Raw genomic sequence first — 25,837 nt, forward strand, 5'->3', positions numbered from 1 at the left:
ATTTATTCCCTCTTTGTGCTATTTGACACCAAATATAGGACTAAATGGACCATCTGTTATGATCTAAGTATGGTAATTCCAATTTCTTGATCTCAGGAAGTTTCTAAAATGGTTGAAACTTCCTTCAACCTAACAAAATAGTCTGGGTTGAATAAACACCATTATCCATGTTAGAATTGTAATAATTAATAGAATTATAGGCCTGAATTATAACTCTTTAAAAGTTCATTTAAAGATTTGTTAAAATCCCTCATTCAATAATAACATAAAATGTATAGTAACATAAGCAACTGTCAAAATAAGATTCAAAGATATAGATGTTTTATGAGATATTTTCCATGACCCAAGGTTGCTTCCTTAGAGTATCCCTAGGATGTCTACTGATCTGTTAAATTCATGCAGTGGGAACAAATGTCCATGTTCTTTGCCAAGTAAATACCATAGATGAATATTAAAAATAGTTCTGTTAGCCAAAATTCACATCTGCACACACTTAAAAATGTAGCTTTTCTTTTTTCAATAACAATTTGTAATACATTCTGAAAAATACAAAAATATTATACAATACTCTACACCTGGCAGGCTAGCTAGTATTTTAGTCATGATACAGCCTATATTATTATTGGAATTGATTAGTGTATTTCAAAATATGGACATATGTATGTGTATGTATGTACACATTAGTAACTTTTTTGACATATATCTCAGGTAAATCTATGAAGGGAAGGCTTTCTCACTCCTCTTTCTCGATATCTATCTATTTATATTTTATATATATATATATATGTATATACATACATATATGACATGTGTCCCAAATAGTTACTTAAGAGTTAGTCATGAATCAGAACATAAAGTCCAAAACACACTCCCATGATGTAATGAACCAGTTAAAAATATTCTTAAGGGAAAAAAGAAAAAGAAAAAAAAAGTTTTTAAAGGGAATGTAATTTCAAACATGGAAGTTAAAGAGATTTTCTACACAATTTGGTGAGTCTAATACTTAAGAAAGACTTAACTATCAAAGTAATATTGTTTTTAAAAAAGGTCATTCATTCACTGAGAAGGACAGTATATCACAAACAATGGTTTGGGTTTTTGTTTTTACTAATTTTTCAATATGTGTGTAGAAGAAATATGTTTTGAGCCTGATTTCAATATTGTAATACTTGCAAAAATTTTATGATTTTAAATAGCAGAGGCTTTTACTCTAATGCAATATTTAAAATATATTCATAAAATAAATTATTTTAGAACTTTAAAAAATCATTTTGATTTTTAAAAAGAATGATTAATATGGAAAGCCAAGACCAAGAATAATTTGTATCTTAAAAAGAGGTATTTAAAAATACTTGTGACTTTGCCTATATGTTTGTGTGTATTATTATTTTAAAAAATCATATATATATACATATATGATATATATATATCATAGGACATAATAAAATAAACTGGGAAATTATGAATGCACCTGCTTCCATATCCTATATACATTTTTACTGACTGGTATGATCTCATTTGATTCCTCTTACATTAGGTTTGTTTTGAGAAGTCGTTTTCTAAAATTCACCAGTGTAGTAAAATAATTGTGTTAGAGTACTGAAAAATAAAATATCTTGATATATACAGCTTCATTAAAAAAAATTCTCACAAGGAAAACTATTAAATAATAGGTACTTATTGATTATGTTGAAAATCTCAAAGAATCTAGAAAAAGAGTGACTAGAACTAATGAGTTTAGCAAGGTCACAAGATAAAAGATCAATATAAAGAACTCTTTTGAAAAAAAAAACTCTTTTGTATTTCTACATATTAGCAGCAAATAATTGGGTTTTAAAGTTAAAAACATGAAATGATTAGGTGTACGTCAAACAAAATAAATGCCACATCTATATGCTGAGAACAATAAACGCTGATGAAAGAAATTAAAGAAAACCTAAATAAACAACAAGATATACTATGTTCATGGACTGGAAAATGCAGTACCAGTAAGATTTCATTTCTTTCATAACTGAGAAATAGATTTAACAAGGTGTTTGAAAACTCCCAGCAGGATTTTGTGTAGCATTTACTACGCTGATTCTAAGAAAAGCAAAGGAAGCATAGGTAAAATAATTTTGAAAAATAAGAAAGACAAGTCATACTATCTGTTTGCTAGACTGACTATAAAACTACAGTAATCAAGACACTGTGTGGGGTGCCTGGTGTCAGTTAAATGTTCAATTCTTGGTTTCAGCTCTGGTTATCATTTCAGGAATGATATGAAATCGAGCCCCAGGTCAGGCTCTGTGTTCAGTGTAGAGTCTGCTTGAGATTTGTTTTCCCTTCCTTTCCCTCCCCCTGCTCATGCACTCTCTCTCTCTCTAAAATAAATAAATAAATAAAATCTTAAAAAAAATGGACACTGGCATTATTAGAAAAGAAGAGTATGTATATCAATTGTACAAAATTAGAAAGTTCAGTAGCACACTACACATTTATGGTCAATTGATTTTCAACAAGCTGCAAAGGGAATTTAACAGAGAAAGGATAGTCTTTTCAACAAATAGTCCTGAAACAACTGAATCTTAATCTGTACCTTGCACCATTCATAAAAACTGGCTCAAAATGGACTACAGATCTAAATAAAAAACTTAAAACTTCTAATAGAAAACAGGAGAAAATCTTTGTGACTTTAGGTTAGGCACAGATTTCTTAGACATGACACCAAAAGCATGATCTATTATCCCTGTTCTTTGAAAGATGCTGCTAAAAGATGAGAAGTTCAGCCACTGACTGTGAAAAGTGTTTACAAATCATTTATCTTATAAAGGACTTGTATACAGAATATATAAAGAACCATCAAAATTCAATCAAAAGAAAATAAATATAAAATTGGAAAAATATTTAAACACTTTACCAAGAAAGATATTCAAATGACAAGTACATACATGAAAAGATGTTCAACATTATTAGTTATTAGGGAAATCCATGTGCAATGAAATACACCTATTAGGGTGGTTAAAATGACATCACAAATTCAACAGTATCAAGTGCTGGTGAGGACACAGAGCAACTAGAACCCATACGTATTTTTTATGGAAATGCAAAATGATACCACCAGTTTGGAAAACAGTTTGGCAGCTCCTCAAGTTTAAAGATACAGTAAATATACCACTCAGCCATCCCAATCCTTGTTATTTACCTAAGTGGAATGAAAAATTTATGTTCACACAGAACCCTTATATGAATGTTTAACCACCCAAATATTTCTCCCCTGGAGAACAGACAAACTTTGGTACATTCATGCAATGGAATATAATTGGTAATAAAAAAAGATTAGGACTATCGCTACACACAAGAACATGAATGACTCTCACATTATGCTAAAGGGAAAGAAACCAGACCCAAAAGGCTACATGCTGAATGACTCATTTATGCGATATTCCAGGAGAGGCAAATCTAATAGTCACAGAAAATAGATGGGTGGTTGCCAGGAGGTCAGAGCAAGAGGAAGGAAGTGGGATTGACAACAAAGGGTCTGGAGAAATATCTGAGGTGATGAATAGTTGTTTATCTTGACTGTGCTCATGACTTGTCAAAGTTGCATAACTAAACAGCATCTGTATGTAAATTAAATCTTGATAAAAAAAATGTTTTAAAAAGAAGCCGCCTGATACAAGGAAGAGCCTGATTTATTCTGGAGTTGGTGTTAAGAAGGAGCAAGACAAGGACAGGTAACATCTTTGAATGAGGATGTTAAGTTCATCAGGTCTTCCAGGTGGAGAGAAAAAATTCATGTGAAGCCATGAAGGAAGAATGCTTCCAGCCTACCTGTGGAAAAGGGAGTCTTCTGGGGTGAGCACAGCACACAGTGTGTCTGTGGTTGAGGAGACAGTTAAAAAAGGTAGAAGATGACACCACTTCATACTCATTATGATGTCAATTATAAAGACAAAACAAACCAAAATCAAGAGTTGGTGATGATGCGAAGAAACTGGAAGCCCTGCACACTGCTGGTGGGAATGTAAATGGTGCATCAGCTGAAAAGCGCATGGAGAGTTCCTCAAAAAAGTAAAAACAGAATTACCATATGGTCCAGCAATTCCACACTGGGTATTATACCCAAAATAATTAAAAGCAGAAGCTCAGACTGATACTTGCACACCCATATTCATACCAGAATTAGTCACAATAGCCAAAAAGTAGAAGCAACTCAAATGTCCACTGATGGGACGAATGGATAAACAGAGTGTGGTATAGACAGACAATGGAATATTATTCTTTTTTTGAAAAAAGGAAACCCTGACACAGGCTACCACATGGGTAAACCTTGAGGACATAAAGCTAAGTGAAACATATCAATCACAAAAAGATAAAAACTTTGATTCCACTCACATGAGGTACCTAGAGTCCTCAAATACGTAGAGACAGAAGGTAGAATGTTGGTTGCCAGGGACTGGGGGACAGAGAAATAGGGAATTCATGTTTAATGGGGACAGTTCAGGTTTCACAAGATGGAAGAAGTTCTGGAGATGGTGGTGATGGTTGCACAACAATTTAAATGCACTCAGTGACAATGAACCGTGAACTGAAAAATTAAATTAATTAAAATAAATGAGAAAAGAGGAAAGGTAGGAAAGGAGCAGTGGGATTATGCAAATCCTTGGCCAGAAAGCTAAGGAGCTGGGGCAACTTCACTTTGTTGTGGGCAATGGCACTTTGTAAGTTTTTAAGCAAGAGAGGGAAATGCCATTAACTCATGCTTTACCTTGTCCAGAAGGTTCTGCCTGATTCTACCCTTTCTCTGCAGACCTCCTGGGAGTTTCTCAAGCATGCTGGCCAATAGATCTAGGCAATGGCTCTGATTTCCATTCAGTGTAATCATAGTGTTATTTGTTTCATTATCCCTGCCCCATTAAAGGATATCTCTTTGCAGGGAGAGGCTGTTTTGATATTACCAGTGCCTAATCCAGCCCAGCAAGGAGATTTGTTTTTTTTCTTTCCGTTCCTAAAAAGTAAGCTGTACTGTCCAATATGGGGCTTGAACTCATGACCCCAAGATCAAGAGTTGCATGCTCTACAGACTGAGCCAGCTTGGCCAGCCCCTGAAATATGTTTTTTTAGAAAGATCCTTGTCTCAGGAACAGAGAGAGTATCTCAGTCTTACCTTCTTCTCTTTGAGGCCAGATGGTCCTGTGTCCCTCAGGGGCCTCATACTACCAGCCTGCTCTGTCTCAGGACCATGACCAACTCCTCCTTTCCTCCCTATCAGACCCTGGGCTGAATTCTCTTGGGAGAGGCGTAGTCTGAAGTCAGAGAGGCCCACATTTCCTTCTGAGCTCATTAATGTTGCAGAAGCAAAAATGAGAGCCTGTGAGCAGGCCAAAGTCAGGCGGGCAATATTTCTGCTTTTCTCTGAAGAACAGCCTCCCTGCCCTGAGAGAAAGATAACCTGGGTCAAGGTAAGGGGCGCTGGAGAACATCCCAACCTCACAGGCAGGGCTGAGGAGGGGCTGCTGACGTCACAATCACACTGCCCGGTTTCTGGTGTCAGCTAATGTAATCCCAGGACTGAAGGGCCAGCCCAGCCTTGTCTTTGTGACTCTGGTGTCTCAGGGTAGAAAGAGGAAGCAGGATGAAGATGTCCTAGGGCTTGGGGAAGGGGGACAATATAACCAGTGGTGACTTGTACATCACCATTAGGACTATAGTGTGGTTATAATAGAGAATATTTTAAAAAACTGAATGATACCATTTAAAAATCATTTCTAATCCCATACCCCAGAGAAATGAACTAGTATATTTGCTCTTTACCCCTGTGTAAACTTATCTAAGACTTCCTTTTACTTTGTCTCACATCCCAAATCAAATCTGTCAAGAAGCTGTGTTGGCTCCACCTTTAGATCTACCCAGAATCTGACCACCTCCACTGGCGCCACTCTGGTCCAAGTCACCCTAATCTCTCCCTCGGAGTCCAGCAGTGCTTCTAATGGGTTTCCCACCTTTGTCCTCACACTGCCAGAATGATCTTTTCAAGTCTAAGTTGGATCATAGCATTCCTTGGCACAATGCCCTAATGTACTTCCATTACTCAGAGTTAGTCCTTACAACAGCCTCAAAGGTCCTATGTGATCAGGACCCTTGGGATTCCTCAAAACTCATTTTCTACTCTCTCCCTGTCTCCTCCACTCTCCCCACACTGGTTTCCCCGCTGGTCCTTAACCCCGCCAGCCATGCTCTTGCTCGGTCTTTGTACTGGCTGTTCACTCCATCAGAAAGTTCTTCCTCCAGATACCCACATGGCTAATTCAGCTCCTTGTTGACCTTCTCAATGGGGCCAACCCTAATCACACTATTTAAATAGGCCCCAACTCTGGTACTCCAGAGTCTCCCTTAATCCTTTCTTTCATTTCTTATTGAGTAGCACTTAGACATTTCTTAAATAAGTGGCATGTCCACTGCTTAGTTATTATCTGTCTCTCCGGCTAGAATGTGAGTTCTGAGGAGACGGGAATATCTGTCTGTTTTGATCATCACCGTATCAAGTAATCCAGGACTGCTATACACAAAATAGGCATCAAATGCTGAAGGCATTAAGAGTGTGCCATTGCCTGCTAGCTGTCCTTTAGCATCCATTCTTCTTTTATTTCTTTAATTAGTTTATTCATAAATTTTATTTTAATTCCACTATAATTAGCATACGGTGTAGTATTAGTTTGGGGTGTATGGTGGAGTGATCCAGCATTTCCATACATCCTCCAGTGCTCATCATGATGAGCGATTTCCTCAGTCTCCATGTTTCAGTCATCCCCTTGGTAACCATCAGTTTGTTCTCTATAGTTAAGAGTCTGTTTCTTGGCTGTTCTCTTTCTGTCTCTTTTTAACTTTGCTTCTTTGTTTTGTTTCTTAAAATCCACATATGAGTGAAATAATATGGTATTTGTGTTTCTCTCACTGACTTGTTTCACTTAGCAGTATACTCTCCAGCTTAATCTATGGCATTGCAAATGGCAAGATTTTGTCCTTTTTTTTTTTCAAGATTTTATTTATTTATTTATTTATTTATCAGAGAGAGAGAAAGAGAGAGAGACAAGCAGGCAGAGTGGAGGCAGAAGCAGAGGGAGAAACAGGCTCCCCACTGAGCAAGGAACCCGATGTGGGACTCGATCCCAGGACCCTGGGATTATGACCTGAGCCGAAGGCAGTGGCTTAGCCAAGTGAGTCACCCAGGTGTCCCTTCATTCTTTTTTATGGCTGAATAATATTCCATTGGATACATACCACATCTTCTTTCTTCATTCATCTATTGATGGGCAGTTGGGCAGCTTCTATATCTTGTCTATTGTAAATAAGCTCCTATAAACATAGGGGTGCATATATTCCTTTGAATTCATGTTTTTGTATTTTGGGGGGAAATACCCAGTAGTACAATTACCAGACCATAGGGTAGATCTATTTTTAAATTTTTGAGGAAACTTCATACTGTTTTCCATAGTGGGTACACTAGTTTGCATTTCCATCAACAGCACAAAGGGTTTTCCTTTCTCCAACATCCTGGCCAGTACCTCTCGTTTCTTGTGTTTTAGATTTTAGCCATTCTGACAGGTGTGAGGTGATATTTTATTGTGGTTTTTTTTTTTTTTTGATTTGCCTTTTCCTGACGAGTGATATTGAGCATCTTTTCATGTGTCTGTTGGCCATCTGGATGCTTCAAAGAAATGTCTTCATATCTTCTGTCCATTTTAAAATAGGATTATTTGGTTTTGGGTGTTGATTTGTGAAAGTTCTTTGCATATTTTGGATACTAACCCTTTATTGGATGTATCATTTGCAAATATCTTCTCATATTCAGTAAGTTGTTTTTTAGTTTTGTTGATTGTTTCCTTTTCTGTGCAGAAGTTTTCTATTTTAATAATGTAGTCCCAATAATGTTTGCTTTTGTTTCCCTTGCCTCAGGAAACATACCTAGAAAAATGTTGCTATGGCCAATGTCAGAGACATTACTGCCTCTGCTTTCTTCTAGGATTTTTATCCTTTCAGGTAAATCCACTTTTTTTTTTTTAAAGATTTTTATTTATTTATTTGATGGACACAGAGAGATCACAAGTAGGCAGAGAGGCAGAGAGAGAGAGGGGGAAGCAGGCTCCCCGCTGAGCAGAGAGCCGGATGTGGGGCTCGATCCCAGGACCCTGAGATCATGACCTGAGCTGAAGGCAGAGGCTTAAACCACTGAGCCACCCAGGCGCCCCAGGTAAATCCACTTTTAAAAAAGATTTTAATCATTTATTTTATAAAGAGAGAGTGTGTGCATACTTGAGTTGGGGGAGGGGCAGAGGGAATCTCAAGCAGAATCTCAAGCAGACTCGACTTTGAGCAAGGAATCCAACACAGGGCTCCATCTCACAACCCTGAGATCACGGCCCAAGCTAAAATCACGAATCGGATGCTTAACTGACTGAGCCACTCAGGCACCCCTCAGGTCAATTTATCTTGAGTTTATTTTTGTGTATGGTGTAAAAAATCGTCCAGTTTCATTCTTTTGTCTATAGCTGACCAGTTTTCCCAAAATCATTTGTTGATGAGACTTTTTCCCATTTGATATCCTTTCCTGTTTTGTCGGAGATTAACTGACCATATGATTATGAGTTTATTTCTGGATTTTCTATTCTTTTCTTTTGCTCTATGTTCCCATTTTTTGTGCTGATACCATACCATTTTATACAGTTTTGTAATATAACTTGAAGTCTAGAATTGTGATACCTCCAGCTTTGCTTTTCTTTTTCAAATCTACTTTGGCTATCTAGGTCTTTTTTGGTTCCATACAAATTTTAGGGTTTTTTGTTGTAGTTCTATGAAAAATGCTGTTATTTTGATAAGGATTGCATTAAATCTGCAGATTGATTTGGGTAGTATAGATATTTTAACAATATTTGCTCTTCTGGTCCATGAACATGGGATGTCTTTCTATTTCTTTGAGTCATCTCCAATTTCTTTCATCAGTGTTTTATAGTTTTTTGAGTAGAGGTCTTTCACTTCTTCAGTTACATTTATTCCTAGGTATCTTATTTTTGGTGCAATTTTAAGTGGGATTGTTTTCTTAATACCTCTTCCTGCTACTTCATTATTAGTGTATAGAAATGTAACAGATTTCTGAGATTAATCTGTTCTTAGAGGGATATCTTTTTTGGGTTTTGGTATTGATATTATGCTGACCAAAAAATAGACCACTACATCAAAAGAGATGAATATTTTAAAAGCCCACAATATAGATAACTAAAGGCTTTCAGGAAAGTTGTACCAATTTATATGCTCACTAATAGCATTTTGGAGTATTTATTCATATCATCTTTGGTATTTGGTATTATTAATTAAAAGTGATACTCAGTATCACTTAAAATTATTTGTTTATTCAATACATGAAAAGTAATATCTTGTCTTAGCATTTCCTTAATTACTCGTGAGGATGAAGAGGTATATTTACACTAACTGCACTTTTTCTGTTATTTTTACTGTGTCCCATAATATATTCAATTTAGTTAAATGACCATTTTTTATTATTAATTAATTTTTTAAAAGATTTTACTTATTTATTTGAAAGAGAGAGTGCACATGAGCAGGGAGAGGGGGCAGAGAGAGAGAGAGAGGGAAAAGCAGACTCCCGGCTGAGCAGAACGCCCGACTCAGGGCCTTCCTGAGATCATGACATGAGTGGAAGGCAGAGCCTTAACCAACTGAGCCACCCAGGCGCCCCATTCAACTATTAATTTAATCCTCACAATACTGAATTAGGAAACCCCATTCCACAGTGAATAATTGTCTCCCTTCTACTATGAACCATGATTAGAATGAGACTTGACTCCCAGCCCAGTGCTCTTCCAATGTGCTATGCCCTTTGGCCTTTCTGTGACATCAGGCCCTCAGTGCCTAATACCAAATGTCCATCAGCTCATCCTCTGCCCTCCCCTTCTAAAAGTCTCCAAATAAAGCAGGCAGGATTATGGATAGGGAGGCTCTGCCTCTTCATTCCAATCTCCTTGAGCCTCCTAACAAACAGAAAATACTTTCAATCGAAGTGCATCAAAATGTTACTGAAATGTTGGTGTGTGATAGAAAAAACATCAGTCAGAAGGCTAGTCAGGATGTTAAAATAATTAGAGTCTAGTTATCTATAAGTTCAGTATTATTTTCAAAAAGGTACTCATTTAAAATATATGTAGTCAGCATTATAATGTTCAGTAATTAAATCACAGGATATATAAAGAGAAAAGATGCCTCCTTTACAAAAGCACCCTCCTAGTTAGGGTAATCACAGAGCTTAACACTCGAGCTGGGACATGTTTAAGATTGAAAGAGGTGGGGAAATGTTTAATCATTCAGGATCCTGGGACAACAGGTGCAAACTGGGACCTTCCTAGGCAAGTTGGCATGTACATGCCCCCCCATTTATGGTAAACCATCAAGACAGTGCCGCACATTACTCTTTCTGTTCTCATCTGTAATCACTTCATCATTGTTGAAGATACTAATGAAATACATATTTTTTAATTTTATTTATCTTTTTAAAGATTTCATTTATTTAACTGACAGACAGAGATCACAAGTAGGCAGAGAGGCAGGCAGAGAGAGAGGAAGGGAAGCAGGCTCCCAGCAGAGCGGAGGACCCTGGGATCATGACCTGAGCTGAAGGCAGAGGCTTTAACCCACTGAGGCACCCAGGTGCCCCTCATTTTATTTTCTTCCATGTTATAAAAAAAAGATTCACTGCCAATAAGACTCCTACAGGTTTGGCCACGAAGCTGAAAGGATCGAAAGGATTGTACAATTATTAGTGCTAATCTCAACTCAAACACACACACACACACACACACAATACATAACAAGAAAACTTCACAAAAACCAAAATGAACACACACATAAATTCCTTTGGGCACAAATACGTACTTGTTTTATTCCGAATTCTCTCATTTGGGATATTAATCTCCGAAGATGTCAAATAAATTGTTCTATTTTCAACAACTTCTCAAATCAAAATACTATCTTTTGCTATCCTGACCTAGAGATTTTCCTTTTATTCTAGGTAGAAATTTCTTCCCTTAAGAAAATCCCAAAGGATAAAACCAACAAGTTCTGGTGAATGGCAGAACTTCATTTACAATGGTATGATTAGAATATTAGGAAATTAGGGCAAGCAAAGACAAGGGAGGGTTAATCTTATAAATTGTAAATATTTACTTTAAATATAAACAATGATTCATTTGTAATTCTAGATTTTATTTTGAAATAGCCTTAACATGGAATATACTCTTTTAATTTTCTCCAAGGAAAATATAGCTCCCTAGCCCAGGAAAACTAGACTTTGAAGTTAAGCTACTGATATGCTCTTCCAGACTGCCAGAAAATAGAAGTGCTCTTGAACATGCAGCAAAGAGGCAGAGGGAGAATTGGCAAAAGATTCTCTGGGAAACAGCGAGAGCCGCATTCAGCGGGGGGCAGCCTGCTGCCATCTGTATCCCTGACTTCGCAATGAACGTGGCAGCCCCGCCCCCTGGTTGGGGTGGTAAAATCCCGACAGTGTAAATATCCAACATCAGCTCTTTTTGTTTAATAAAGAGACACCACAGACATTATTCCAGTACTTAACTTCGTGGAATCACTGTGAAACAGGTGCCTCATTCCCGAACCAGAAAAAGTAGGGGAGACCTGAGGATCGATGCAAAACTGTGTCTCTAAGGAACACACACTTCCTCTTGTTACACAGGAGATATGTAAACTGCTTTAACTAAAATATTTGGTTTGTGCTGCTTTGTCGATATTGTCCAAATGACAAAAAAGTCTAGCTCTGGTGTGAAACAAGACACAGCTCCATTCACCACTTCAAGAAGGTTTTCGATGCAGGTACTTTGAAGACTATTTGAAAATTCTAAACCTTCATATAAACGAACACCAATTCATCACATTCAAATTATTTACACACCCACGGTTTTCTAAGTTGCCATTTTTGCGTGGTGTTTTTTGTAAATTAATTTACTGTTATGTTTAGAAGTATCATTGTGATCCATTATATTAAGCTGCAGCCAGAGGAAAATGCCAACTTGAAGACCAACGTTTGTGAAATTCTGTAAAAATTAGAGTGGATGTTGTTTGTCAATCAATTTTTATAAGTCTGAACTGTTTGAGGATAATATTTAATTTAAAAATTTAAGGATATAAAACTTCATATTTTTAGCAAAGGAAAAAGTCAGGGAAAAGATCAAAGCAAAGGGACCAGAGTTGAGATTAGAATTCCATTTTAAGCCAAAATGACAACGTCTTCATAAGTTAATATTAATCCTTTAATTATAAATTTCAAAGGTTTAAGTAGTTTCTATGACCTTAGCTTTGAATAATTATGCCATATGGAGCTTTTCTTAAATTTGAAAAAGATGCTGAATTGTTGCTCAAAGCCTTTTAATGACTTCAGGCTGGCAGAATTCCAGTATAATCCTTCAGACACTATTAAAATTACAGACCAGGAACCCAAGCTGGCAAATGCTATGTCAATTTCATAAGCGCTTTTTACTTAGTATAGTGAGTACGGTGCGAAAAATGTTTAACGTGTTCCTATATTTTTAAATATTTAATTTTTAGTATATTTTCAAACAGTGAAGCTTAAAACAACTACTTATAATAGAGAATTCACAAAGGAAATGATGGACAGATTACGCTAAGTACAAGTAAGATCTTTTGTATATGGTAAAGTTAAATGATAAAATGAAACAGCAAGCACCAAAAATATTTGCCACAAAGCTAAGAATTTTTTCATCCTGCAAGGTGATGAGAAAAACATCAGGACACTAAGAGAAGACAAACTGTCAAAGAGTAGGAATAGGCAATTCTCAGAAAATGAAATACACACACGAATCTATTATAAGTGTTTGAGTTAACTCCTTAAAATGCAAATTAAAAATAAAACTATTTTTTACTGAAAATTAAAGGTAAGTATTAATGGTAAGGACTGGCTAGATAAAACAGATATTCTGTTACAGAACAATATAAATTAGCACAACCAATCTGACCCTGTAATTCTACTGGGATCTTAACCTAAGACAAAAACAATGGAAGTATTGACAAAAATTTATATATAAAGATGTTCATCTCTGCATCGATGTAGGCAATTTTTTTAAAGCTAAATGTTTAAAAATAAGAGAAAACTACACTCTATTATGCTGCATCCATAAAATGGAGTATCATGAAACAATGAAAACTATATTTTCAAAGAATCTCCAATGACCTTGGAATATACTTAGCATGACTTTTTTTTTTTTTAAAGGTTTTATTTATTTATTTGACAGAGAGATCACAAGTAGGCAGAGAGGCAGGCAGAGAGAGAGAGGAGGAAGCAGGCTTCCCGCCGAGCAGAGAGCCTGATGCGGGACTCGATCCCAGGACCCTGAGACCATGACCTGAGCTGAAGGCAGCGGCTCAACCCACTGAGCCACCCAGGCGCCCCTACTTAGCATGACTTTTAAAAAAGCGAAAGACTACACTGTTTATTAAGTGTGATCTCGGTCCTCTAAAGTCACATAATGTGCTATTTTATATGCACACTAAATTATCACTAGGTTATCACTACCTGAGGGTAATAATAGGAAATTTTACATTTCTCTATTTCCTATATTTTCTCAAATAGCCTCTTATTTCAAGAAGGGTTATTTTAAAAATAACCCAATATGTTTCTGAAACAATGGTAAATTGTAAATACCAAAGTTTTAACCAGACTTCTGAAAATGACCCACTACCCTCACTTAGTAATTGTTTGTAATTTGTCAAAGGCTCATGTTTTTTATGGACTTTGTTTCAATTTGGTTTGAAAACATTTTAAAAGGCTAGGAAAGAAGCTTTCACTTTGCAAATGTCAATCACAGACTCTCTCAGATTCTCTAGATCAAGTCTTCTCACCTGGTGGAGGATTTCATGCTTCTCTTAAAGCCGCTGAAGATGGCAGCAGGACTGGACTGCTGCTGACAGAGACCCAGGTAGGGTCTGGACTCGGGGATTCCTTCACAACCTCAAGGTTGTAAGTGCCACTGACAAAACCCAGACCCACAGGGAATGTTTCATTTGGATTATTTATTATTCTGGTGTTATTTTCCTCTCCTCTTTGAACCTCGATTTTATACTTAACGAAAGAAAATTAATTCATAAACCCCTCAATTCTGACAGGATTTTGAGCTGCTGGCAAATATTTTAGTCTTCTGATTTAAACATGATAAAACATTAAGCCTTTTCTAAAATACAGTGGAAGAATTCAAGCAGCATGCACAATGACACACCAGGCAGCAATGGGATTATCTTACCAGTTCACAAGTGTTAAATCAGATTTTCATGTTAAGAACTCTACTGATTTGTGCACAAAAATATAAAACTCTGTCTGAAAAAACCTTTGATGCTATACATTTAACTTGCTAAGTAACAAGGAGGAAATTACAACACTAAAGAAATGAAGATATGACTATAGAGAGGTATTTTGCCCCATCTAAAGAATTTAGAATGGGTTGAAGTCAAATGTGGATGAATCAAAACCAATGTCTTATTTATTCATATTACCATGTACATGGCTAGACTGATTTTCTCAGTTCACCATCATTCTTTCATTTTCTCAGTATTTATGAATGTCTACTTTGTGGGAGGTGCCACATGGGATTCTGCACTTTAGAAATAAGCATTTCACAAGGACTGCTTTCAAAGGACTCCTGGTCTTCCTGCAGTTAGAAATGCTCAACTCCTTTTACCAGTTGAGTAAAAACACGTATCAACTGGAAACACAAATCCCTCTTCATATCAGGAGCCCACCACTTGTATTTTATCATATGGACCTTGGGATTGGTTAATTCCACCAACTCAACAAAAACCAAACTCATGGCACTAAACATTAGCTTAGTCAATGCTCTCGTCCCTTTCTCCAGACTCTCCTTTTGCCAACAAGTCCCTATGTTCTCATGAACTCTGCCAGCACCGTTAACCATGGCAGCTAAAGTTCTACCATGATAAAACCCCTTTCTATCTTCTATGCTACTTCTGTCCTCAGTTCAATTCAAGAGCATTTCATTCCTCCAGCCTCATGCTGCCATCCTCCCTCCTCGACCTGCAGAATCCCAGTTCTACCTCGGCAAATGCACTTACTCCTGCTTCCTTCCAGCCACATTCTAGCCATTGGCCCAGCATGAAGCCGGGCTATGTTGTTGGTCCTGGAACTCCTTACTCCGAAGACTCCTGATATTTTCTACTAGAAACACAGATGATGTCAGATAGAAGCTCTCTGCAAGTCTCGTCACAGAACCACCTTGTATATTTGCCAGTCCTCTCCTTTCTTTCTCCCTCCTTGTAAGTCATGGCTCCCATCACTCACTTACTCAGTATGTACTAGGAGGGCACCTACCATGTGCCGAGTTTTCTCAACACTAGCAGTACAGAAGTGAGCAAGGCAGACAAGGTCCTCGTGATGGAGCAGATATGCTAATGGGGGGATGGGTGGGTGGGTATGAATAGAAAATAAATAATCAGAAAAATGAAAAGATGGTACCAGATGGTGAGATGAGCTATGAAGACAACGGGACCAGTGAAGGTGGTAGAGCTGGGCATGACTCTACAGAGAGAGGTCAGGGAGGAACACAGAATAGTGTGGAGTGATGAGGAGGAAGATGGCCACAGAAAATCTAGGGAAAGAACATCCCAGACAGAGGGGTGGTGGGTGTAAAGACCTGGAGGAAGGAGAGCGTGAGGCCTACTCCAGGAACAGGCTGAGATCTCCTGTGGCTGGATCCTGTGGCCAAGGGGCAAGGGTGTGCCTGTGCTGGTCTTTCATCCAGACCCTTCTGTCTCAGCAAGCTCTCATGTGTCCGTGGGTCTCTGCATCATTAAGCTCTTCCTCTCCATTGGTCCCTTCTTGTGTATTGCAAGACATTCTCAGCCTAAAAATATACTCCTTTGGAATGACACTTTCCTTTTAATATCAGATTTTCTGAAACAATAGAGTATTCACAAAGCTCCATGGTCTCATTTATCCACGATGGTGTTTCTGTTCACGCTCTCCCTTTCAGGGCTCTGTCCAAGATTATCCGTGACTTCTCACTTTCAAATCCCAGGACTTTTCCTCCTCCCTCATCCTTCCTGATTTTCCGTCACATTCTTGAAAATCCATCTTTCCAAATATTCTCTTCCTTTGTTTCCATGAAAATTCATTTTTCTCAGATTCCTCTTACCTTGAAGACCCTTCTTTGACTATTTCCTCTCCAAACTCTTCAACGTAGGTCTTTCTTCACAGTTGTCTGTTTTCTTCCTGTGTCTCTCTCTTGAGCAGGCCCTCTCTGTGGGTGATCCCCACAGCTGTCTACTCGAGTCCTGCCTTCTCTTATGATTACCCACAAATGTTCCTTCCACAGCAAGTGAACAGCCCAGCTGGGTGAAGTGGAGGCACTTCAAAGTCAAAATTTCATAATGGTACCTACCTTCTTCCTCCCCAAACCAGACGTCTCCCACCTTCCCAGTTTATTAAGGGTTGGGTGATACTTCACAAGACTAATCAATGCCATCTCTGAGATGATTCTCAAACATGTCTCCTTTAGCCCTCTGGCACTGCTATGCTCTCACCACGTTCCTGCACCTTGAACATGCCCTCAGGGACCTCCTGCTTACGTTAATCTGGTCCCCCCCAACTACTCCTATGGCAAGGGCATCTGAACAACATGGACAGAAAGATTTTCCTAAGAATCACTTGAATTGTGACATTCAGTGTTTAAAAACTTTCAACAGCTCCTCACTGCTTACCCAATGAAGCTAAAATACTGTGACAGCTTTGGAGACTCTCTGTGATCCCAAGATACCTTTTAGCTTAACTACTAACCGTTCCCCTTGATTAACCTCTATGCCGTGCTTGTAAATGCCTTCGTTTGCTCTTGCTGGTGTTATTTCTTGGGCTTAGAATGTTATCTTGCATGTCTACTGGTCAAAATCCTAGTAAAAGTGACATCTCGTCCAGTTAATTTTTCCTGATTTCATTAACAGGAATAATTTCCCCCAATTCACACTCCACCTTGCATTACAGTTATTTTCGTATGTGTGTATGTCTTGATGTCACTGTAATTTTATGATCTCCTTGAGGACTGTGCCTTTTTTCCCTTTTTCTTCTATATCCTCACAGTGTCTGGGATAATGCCTTTCAGGGTTATAGAAGATCTCCCAGAAATGTTTGCCAAATAAATTACTAATGGTTTCTAATATTTTTTTATTACCTATAACCTGATAATTAGTTATAACACATTTAAACCTATACTTGAAAAGGTTCATCTTCTATTAAAAAGAAACATTTGGAATGTGAATATATAATGCAAGACAATTAAGGCCAAGCTTGTACGTTTTATAAGTCTGGCTTTGGTATGTCCGATTTTCTTATCATTGTGCACTGGTATATGTGTCATTTAAGAACATTTATTCTGAAATACCTTGAACTGTTGGCAGAGACAAATGGACCCAAGGCAAGGTGTGTGTAAGAGTCACCAGAGAGAGGGGAGCCTGAGTGGCTCAGTCGGTTAAGCATCCAACACTTGATCTCACCTCAGGCCATGATCTCTGGGTCACGGGAAGGAGCCCCACATCAGGCTCCTCACTCAGTGGAGAGTCTGCTGGGCTCCCTCTGCCTCTGCCTCTCCCCCTGCTCATGAACTCTCTCTCAAATAAATAAATCTTAAAAAAAAAAAAAGAATCTCTAGGGAGGATACAAAAACACTCCTTTCACTCCCTATCCATCTCACTGATGTGCTATTGTCAGAGGGGTAAAACTTCTCTAAACTACTGGAATTTCTCTAATTCCCGAAACTTTGCATATTTTAAGATCAAAACATTCTTACTTTGTATTACTTTGATGGAATTACCCCCAACAGCCTCATATAGATGTATAAAAGGCATCTCAATTGGAACACGGCCCCATGGGCCCCACCTACTGTTATGACCAGCTTCCTTCGGCCACCAGTAGGCGGAGTCCATTGGGCCACTGGCTCCAGCAAGTCACCTCGGATTCACCCTTGACTACTCAACAGCGTGCCCCTCTTTCTCTCTTCCACCCCACATCTGAACCAACAGCGGACACTGTGAGCTCCACCTTCAGAGCCTAACCTGAATTTCATCAGTTTTTACCCTTTGCTGCTGCTGCCCAGGCCTGAGCCTCTGTCATCTTGTCCAAGTGCCCACAATGGCCTTTTAACTAGTCTCCCTACTTCCTTCTTTGCCCTCAGTTCAGTCTGTCCTCAGCATGCACAGAAAGATCCTACTCAAATATGAATCAACACATGCCAGTCCTCTGCTCAAAAACTGCGAAGTCTTACTCCCAGAGAGCAAAACCCTCTCAAGGGCCCTCACAGACCCACAGGACATAGGTCCACCCCCCGAGGTTTCTTCTCTGACCTCATCACAACCTTCTCCTCCTCTTCCTCCTCCTTGGTCACTATTTCTGGCCACATCAGCCTCCATGCTGCTCCTCTGACAAGCCAGGCTCACTTCTGCCTCTTTAGAGTCTGGTTCCTATTTATTTCTGGGTTCAGAGCTATGCAGCCAAGGGCAACATCTGCTGAAGTCTGAGTCTCAAATAACTTAAGATGCTAAAAAAGAAGCACCTTAGACTCACAATCCGTGTAAAACCAAGAGAGCAGTGCCTAGAATGGTGGTGTGCGCTCCATGAAGGCGAAACAGTTAAAGATGAAGAAGAAAAGGTTGAAAAAAAGGTAAGCAGAATTGGAAGACTCTTTGATTACCCTCTCCAAGTTTCTTAATCTCAAGATTAGACTGGTCTTAAGGAACTCAAGAGGCAATTTACAGCTATTATTGTTAATACACATTTATTACACAATTAAAATGTTCCCACCTTTCCAGAACATTGCAAGAACAAATATTTGAGATTACGCCTGGAAAATCATTCGATCCAAAATGTGTAAACCTTATATTGACATATATTTCAAAAATATGTAATTTTCAAGAAACTTTCCTTAATCTGAAATAGTAATCTGGAATTACGTCATCATTTATGTTACACTGTTACAAAAGACTGAAAAATCTAGAAATGACTATTAGAAAACCAAAAAAGGTATGAAACCTAGTCTTAACCTAGGAAAACTTGGGGCTACAACTCAAGTATCCCTATTCAGTGCAATATGGGACAATATTCTACACTGCTGTATCACAACGTGTGTTTAATCACTATGGAATGAGATATTCCATACTATCCTTTCCATGAACGTCAAGGGAAAATAGGAAACCTAACTCTCTGGGTGATTTTTGTGTTGCTTAAACATAGAGCAAGACACTTAAATGGCTCAGTTGAAGAGTTGTTAGGTTTCAGGAGTAGCTCTATGCCCACCACCTTTTACAGATTAAATGCGAGGGTGGCAGCAGTGGGGCCCGATCATGGGTTTCAGTGGTCTGCACAAATCCAGCTGGAGAGCTTACCTTTTCCAGCGTCACCTCAGTCTCCGCAGCATGAGTCTTTTTCAGCTCCATCTTCATCTTTTCTGACTCAGCCTTCAGTTTGTAGACAGCAGTCTCGTGGTCCCTTGCAGCCCTTTGCTTCTCCTCTTCACGAAGAAGACCGAGCTCTATCAGCTGCTGCTTCCGCTGAGAATTCACGTGAATCAGCTCTTCTCTCAGCTTGTGCACTTGGGCCTCCATGTCAGCAATAACCTTGTTTTTAAAAATGGGAAAATGGGCAGAGGATATGAATAGGAAAATTGTAAAAGAAGAATTGCAAAAGGTTAACAAACATACAAGTTCACTCCTTCCTTCCTCCCTCCCTCCCCCACTTCCTTCCCTCATCCACTTATTCTCCCATCCCCTGCCATTCCCTCCTGGCTTAGATGTAAATTCTACCTAACACCTTTTTCCCATAGACAACATGTTTAGTTTCATTTGTTTCAAATATCTATGTAAGTGGAACGTCACATGTATTCTTCTGCAACTTGCTTTTTCAAATATTCAATGTTATGTTCCTAAGATTCATCTAGTGCTTGCTATGGTATCTTTGGTTTTATGTCATTGATACTGGCTCTTAATTCATGATGTCAAGCATTCTACATTCTTGGGTTTATTTTATATTCCTCCTCCTGATTTCTTCTTTTTAGTATTCAGCTCATTTATTTTTATACTTTCTTCTTTTCTGATTTATGAACTTAAGAATATATACTCCTCCAACTTCTACATATGTTTAATCTCTCAAGTGTAGATACATGGTATTTTCACGATCCTTTAGGTCAAAACATTTTTTAACTTCCTTCATTATTTTCTGTTTTGACTTATAAACAATTTAGAAGCAGGTTTCTTAATTCCCAAACATATGGGGCATATTAGTTTCCTGAGGATACCATAACAAGTACCATGAACTGGGTGGCTTAATGCAACAGACATCTACTCTCTCATGGCTCTAGATATGAGTAGTCTGAGATCAAGGTGCTGGCAGGGTTGATTCCTTCTGGAGGCTCAGAGAGGGACCCTGGCCCATGTCTCCCTTCTACCTTCTGATGGCGGCTGGCAATCCACAGTGTTCCCTGATTTCTAGACACATAACTCCAATCTCTGCTCCATCTTCAAATGGTTTCTTTGTGTGTCTGTGCCTCTGGGTCCAAATTTTCCTCTTCTTTCAAGTACACAGGTCATCTTGGGCCTTTAGGATGTAATAAATGCCTTTATAAAATGGAATTAGTGCCTTTTCAAAAGAAACTCAAGAGATCCCTTGCTCCTTCCACCATGTGAGGACTCAGTGAGAAGGTGCTATTTCTGAGCCAGGAAGAGGGTCCTCTTTGGAACACAACCGTGCTGATGCCTTGATCTCTGACTTCCCAGCCTCAGAACTGGGACAAATGAATTTCTGTTATTTAGAAGCCACCCAGCCTGTGGTATTTTGTTGTAGAAGCCTGAACAGACTAAGACACGTACTCCAAGAAAAAGAGACATGCAAAGATTTTATCTAAATTCAGTCTGATAAGAAAGCCTTTGTTTTTATCACATACTATATTGTATCAAAGCAGTAAGAATTTTTTATAGGGAATGACATTTATTGTATTTTATTAATTTACTCTTATTGTATACTTAACCTCTAATTTTCACTATGATTAAAATAAAGTTACATCCCAAAGTTGCATGGTCATAATGTCTTTATAAAAAAATAAAAAATTAACCAAAAAAAGTTAGCTTTCCAAAACCATTGACTCCACCCCAAATTGAATTTCAGTCTTTGACAATGTACATACAAATATTTTTAATGGTATAATCACTGTTTAGATACTGTTCTACCTTTTCCTATACCGAACTTTACATCTTCATTCCCAGTTTTTAGTGTATTTGTCACTTTAGTGGCTCTTTGAGACTTCATCACTGCAATTCATTGTAATTTACTTAATCATTATTCTTGGATATTGGTCTTATTTTCAGTTAGTCATTATTACATATGAAACATCTATGAATACACTTGATCTTAGCCAAAAGGCTAAACATCTATGAATAAATTACACTGGTATTTTGCTTTTAGGTTATATTATCAAAATTTTTTGGTTAAAAGATAAAAACTTTCTAACTTTCTTTCCAAATTGCTCTACAGAAACACTGGATCCATTTCCAATGTGAACAACAGTGGGTATGTGAACCTGTCTTTCCACACCCTTGCCACTGCTTTACTTCATAATTTTGTATATTTTTATTAGTTGACTAGGAATGTGATGATAACTTAAGGAAGGCATTTTAAATTGCTGGCACAATGATATACATTGGCTGTAGTCCAAAGATGGTTTTCAAATAGAAAAATTATACTGAAAAATGAATCAACTAATTATGGAAGAAATAAACATTAAATGAAAGAACTTAATGCCGAAGATTTCCCTAGGGTATTTAATATTTCAGTCCTTAGCATGTGCTGATAACTACAGTGACGGAACTGCCAAGATCAATCTGGAATAGATGTGTTCATTTTTCTTTAATATTATAAACAGTGACCTAGAAAGCTTCATCTATTTGACTGATATAAAAGAGCAGAGTTACAAAGAAATTTCACAAATTAATAAAGGTTGTATCTACAGGAGACACACCATAAGGACAACTTCTAATCAAGCTGATTTCAATTACAAGTTAAGAACTACAGACCAGAAAACATGGAAGCAACCCAGACGTCCATTGACAGATAAATGGATAAGCAAAATAGAGTCTCTATGTACAAAGCAATATTATTCAGCCAAAAAAGGGGAAAATCTGCCTTATGTTACAACATGGGTAAGCCTTGAGGACATTATGCTAAGTGAACTAAGGCACTCACCAAAACACAAATGCTGTTGATTTTACTTATATGAGATACTTTGGGTAGTCAATATCATTAAGACAGAAAAAAATGGAACAGTGGTTGCCAGGGGCTGGAGGGAAGATGGGGGATTACTACTTCATGGGCAGAGTTTCAGTTTTACAAAATAGAGTTCTGGGGATGAATGTGCTGATGGGTGCACAAAAATGTCAATGTATTTAATACCACATCAAGCTGTGCACTTAAAAATGGCTAAAATGGTAAATTTTATGATATGTGTATTTTACTACAATAAAAAAACAATTTACAAAAAACCACAAGAACACCAAACATACACACCAATTTCCTTAGAAAGCTAATGACTCTTGAAACCACTCTGAATCTAACAATTCTGGCAAAAGAAGTGAGAGGTTGAAACACCTTGTAAATGATTGTGGATTGCCAGGATTATCATCAAAGTAGCCCCAAACAAAATTCAAAAATACACTTTATGAAAGCAAAATGTATCTTAAAGTTGATAGCATGTTCATGGTTAAGAAAGAATCATTTGGACTATTTTGAAAATGTAAAAATTATTCTTTAGGTACTCTTGGAATAAAGACACATGATGTATTAGGTTACCTTTGTATATTCACAGAAAGTTTAAGAGTAATTATTACCAAAGTATGAAATATTTCCAATATGCTACTCTTTATTTTATAATTATATATAATTCATTATCTGTTAGGATCTATGATGTGGAAGCCACCATAAGTGACTTCTAGAAGAAAAAAATTCTCTAAAGAGTTCAGATTGTGGGGCGCCTGGGTGGCTCAGTGGGTTAGGCCGCTGCCTTCAGCTCAGGTCATGATCTCAGGGTCCTGGGATCGAGTCCCACATCGGGCTCTCTGCTCAGCAGGGAGCCTGCTTCCTCCTCTCTCTCTCTGCCTGCCTCTCCGTCTACTTGTGATTTCTCTCTGTCAAATAAATAAAATAAAATCTTTAAAAAAAAAAAAAGAGTTCAGATTGTAATATATAAAATATATAAGCTACACACACTTGTACACACACACACACACAAGCCATGAAGCCACAAAGGAAGACAAAGTGCCATAAAAGTTCAAAAGACGGAACAGTTACTTTGAGCTAGGAAGAATTCTGGAAAACTGAATAAAACGGAATACATCTGAGATGTACCTTAAGAGATAGTACCATTTGGGGAAAGGGATGAATATAGGATATTTCAAGCAGAAAGAATGAGCTGCATGGAAGAAAAATAGAGCATCAAAAAGGAATAGGGGAAATTCAGAAAACAGAGATTTTTGCAGACATTGAAGATATTAAACTACAAGGGCTGAAAAGCAAGGCACTAGAGAACCAGTAAGATACTTGGATACCGGAGAGTTGTATGTGGGGATAGTATACAAAGAAATACCACTGAATTTCTATTAAGAAAGGCTACTGTGGAGGTAGTATATATATAATGGGTTAGAGACACCAGAGATGGGAAGGAATGGATGGGAATACAATCTGAGAAGTAGAATTAAGAGGGCTAAACAACTACATGTTGTAGTTGTCCTTGCTGAAGGCAAGGAAGAGACAGGAATATTGGTGATTTAGGATAGTTACTTCAGGCAGTTTGGCAGATTAGATATTGGAGAGGCCCTCATGAGATGAAACAACTAGTTCTGTATAAAATACAATGTTTAAAAAAAATACAAATGTTTTCTTTCTTTGTTCACAGGAAGTAAGAGAAAAATCCAAAGAGAAAAACCAAAAGAAAACAAAAAATCACATATGTAAACTGCATTTGCCAAAAATAGGATAATGAGCAGTAAGCATGCCCAAAAGGCAAGGTATCTTTGAGGACAAATGTCTTTATTAGCATTGTAGCTTCAGGGGCAAGGAATATGGGAGTTGAACAGGATTCCACAGAATTAGGTCACAGAGCCTGGAATAGGACTAAAGTGGTTCCAGGTCCATAGCGTTATTTACTCTTGCCTGAAACTAAAACAAATTCCCTCTGGAGAAAAGCTTCTTCAGTTTAATGTCTCTAAGTTTTCCATAAATTAGGATAAATAGAAAATGAGCTCATAATAAAAAAATTACTAAACCCAGAAAAAAACCACCATTGGTATGAGTTAGCAAAAACGGATTCCCACTAGCAAGTACTTCAAATATGAGAATTATCAGAAAAATAAGATAAAATAACATGCATTAAATATTTTAAACAACAAAAGATGAAATCACAAAATGAGTACATCAGAAGACATTAAGCAAAAATTACCAGATTTGAGAAAAAAAAACATAATTTCCAAAAATAAGGTTTTTGAATAAAAGAATAGATGTGTGAAGGCAGTTTAAACATAGCAGAAGCAAAAAGTTATGAAAGAGAAGAGAGATCCTAATAAGTTACTCAATGCAGCATGTTAATATTAGAAGATAATGACTATAAGTGAGATATTGAAAGCTATGAAAGTTGAAATAAAAATACCTAATATATCTTTAGAGTTCCAGAAGGAGGGGACAGAGACAATAGGGAGGATATGCAAAAATGACTGGGAATTTTCCAGAACTGGGGAAAAGCAAGAAACCACAGAAACATTAAGCAGAATAAACACAGAAAATGAAGAAAAGAAGGAAAGAGCTCCACATCTGTATACTAGATAATGAAATGGCAGAACACAAAAGACAAAGAGAAAAATTTAAAAAGCAGGCAAAGAATACATTCAGTAAATGACATCCCAGTAGCAACAAGTTCACTAAGCAACCAGATTTTGAGTTCTAGTACCATTCCCCAATAAAAGGAACCAGTGGCCCTTGGACAAATGGCTGATTCTAAGAATGGAAATACATAAGCAAGGAAACACATAAGGTGAATCAGAACATCTTCTGTACTAGCGAGTGTTCATTCACTAAGGAAGTGTTCTTTGCTGAGAGAATATCAAATATAGGAACCAACTGAAAGACCTCCCAATGGCCAAAGCTGGAAGAATTTGAGAAAAAAAGGACTGGGTATATTCCAAAGAATAAAATATATATTCATTAGTACATACTCATATAAATAAATGATGTAATAAATTAATAAAATGAGGGAGAATAAACAAATCTTCCTTGCAGAAAAATTCCAAATTACAATGAAAGGCATTTTACAAATTTCAAATGGGTACTCTTCAAAACTGTCAAGGTCTTCAAAAGTAAGGAAAATAGGACAAACTCTCATAGCAGAGGAGACCAAGAAGAGATGACAAGTAAATGTAATGTGATAACCTAGATGAGATCTTGGAATAAGAAAATGACATTAGGTAAAAATAAACTTAATGATATATCAATATTGGTACATAATTGTAAACAATGTATCATACTAATATAAGATATTAATAACAGGGTAAACTGGATGCAAGGGATATGAGAGCTCTTTGTAGTATCCTCTCGATTTCTCTATAAATCTAAAAAAGTGTTTTTAAAATACAGTCTATTTTAAAAATAAGGATAAGAAAGATATATAGAAAAAAGTGGGAAAGATGAAAAAAGGTCTTTTAATAATTACAAAAGTGTAAATGTACCAAA

At 37.4% G+C, this 25,837-nt stretch overlaps 1 protein-coding gene across 4 annotated transcripts in view; it reads right to left on the reverse strand.

The window, feature by feature from the left end:
- Window positions 1–25,837, reverse strand: part of CEP112 (centrosomal protein 112) — a 424,841-nt gene that overhangs the window by 132,023 nt on the left and 266,981 nt on the right. For all 4 annotated transcript variants that reach the window (XM_044247582.1, XM_044247581.1, XM_044247583.1 and 1 more), the window contains one exon: window positions 19,459–19,689. In XM_044247582.1, the coding sequence (XP_044103517.1) occupies window positions 19,459–19,689 (231 nt within the window). The remainder of the gene's footprint in view (window positions 1–19,458; window positions 19,690–25,837) is intronic.

The sequence above is a fragment of the Neovison vison genome, chromosome 5 (genome assembly GCF_020171115.1).
Source record: "Neovison vison isolate M4711 chromosome 5, ASM_NN_V1, whole genome shotgun sequence".
Classification (NCBI taxonomy): Eukaryota; Metazoa; Chordata; class Mammalia; order Carnivora; family Mustelidae; genus Neogale; species Neogale vison.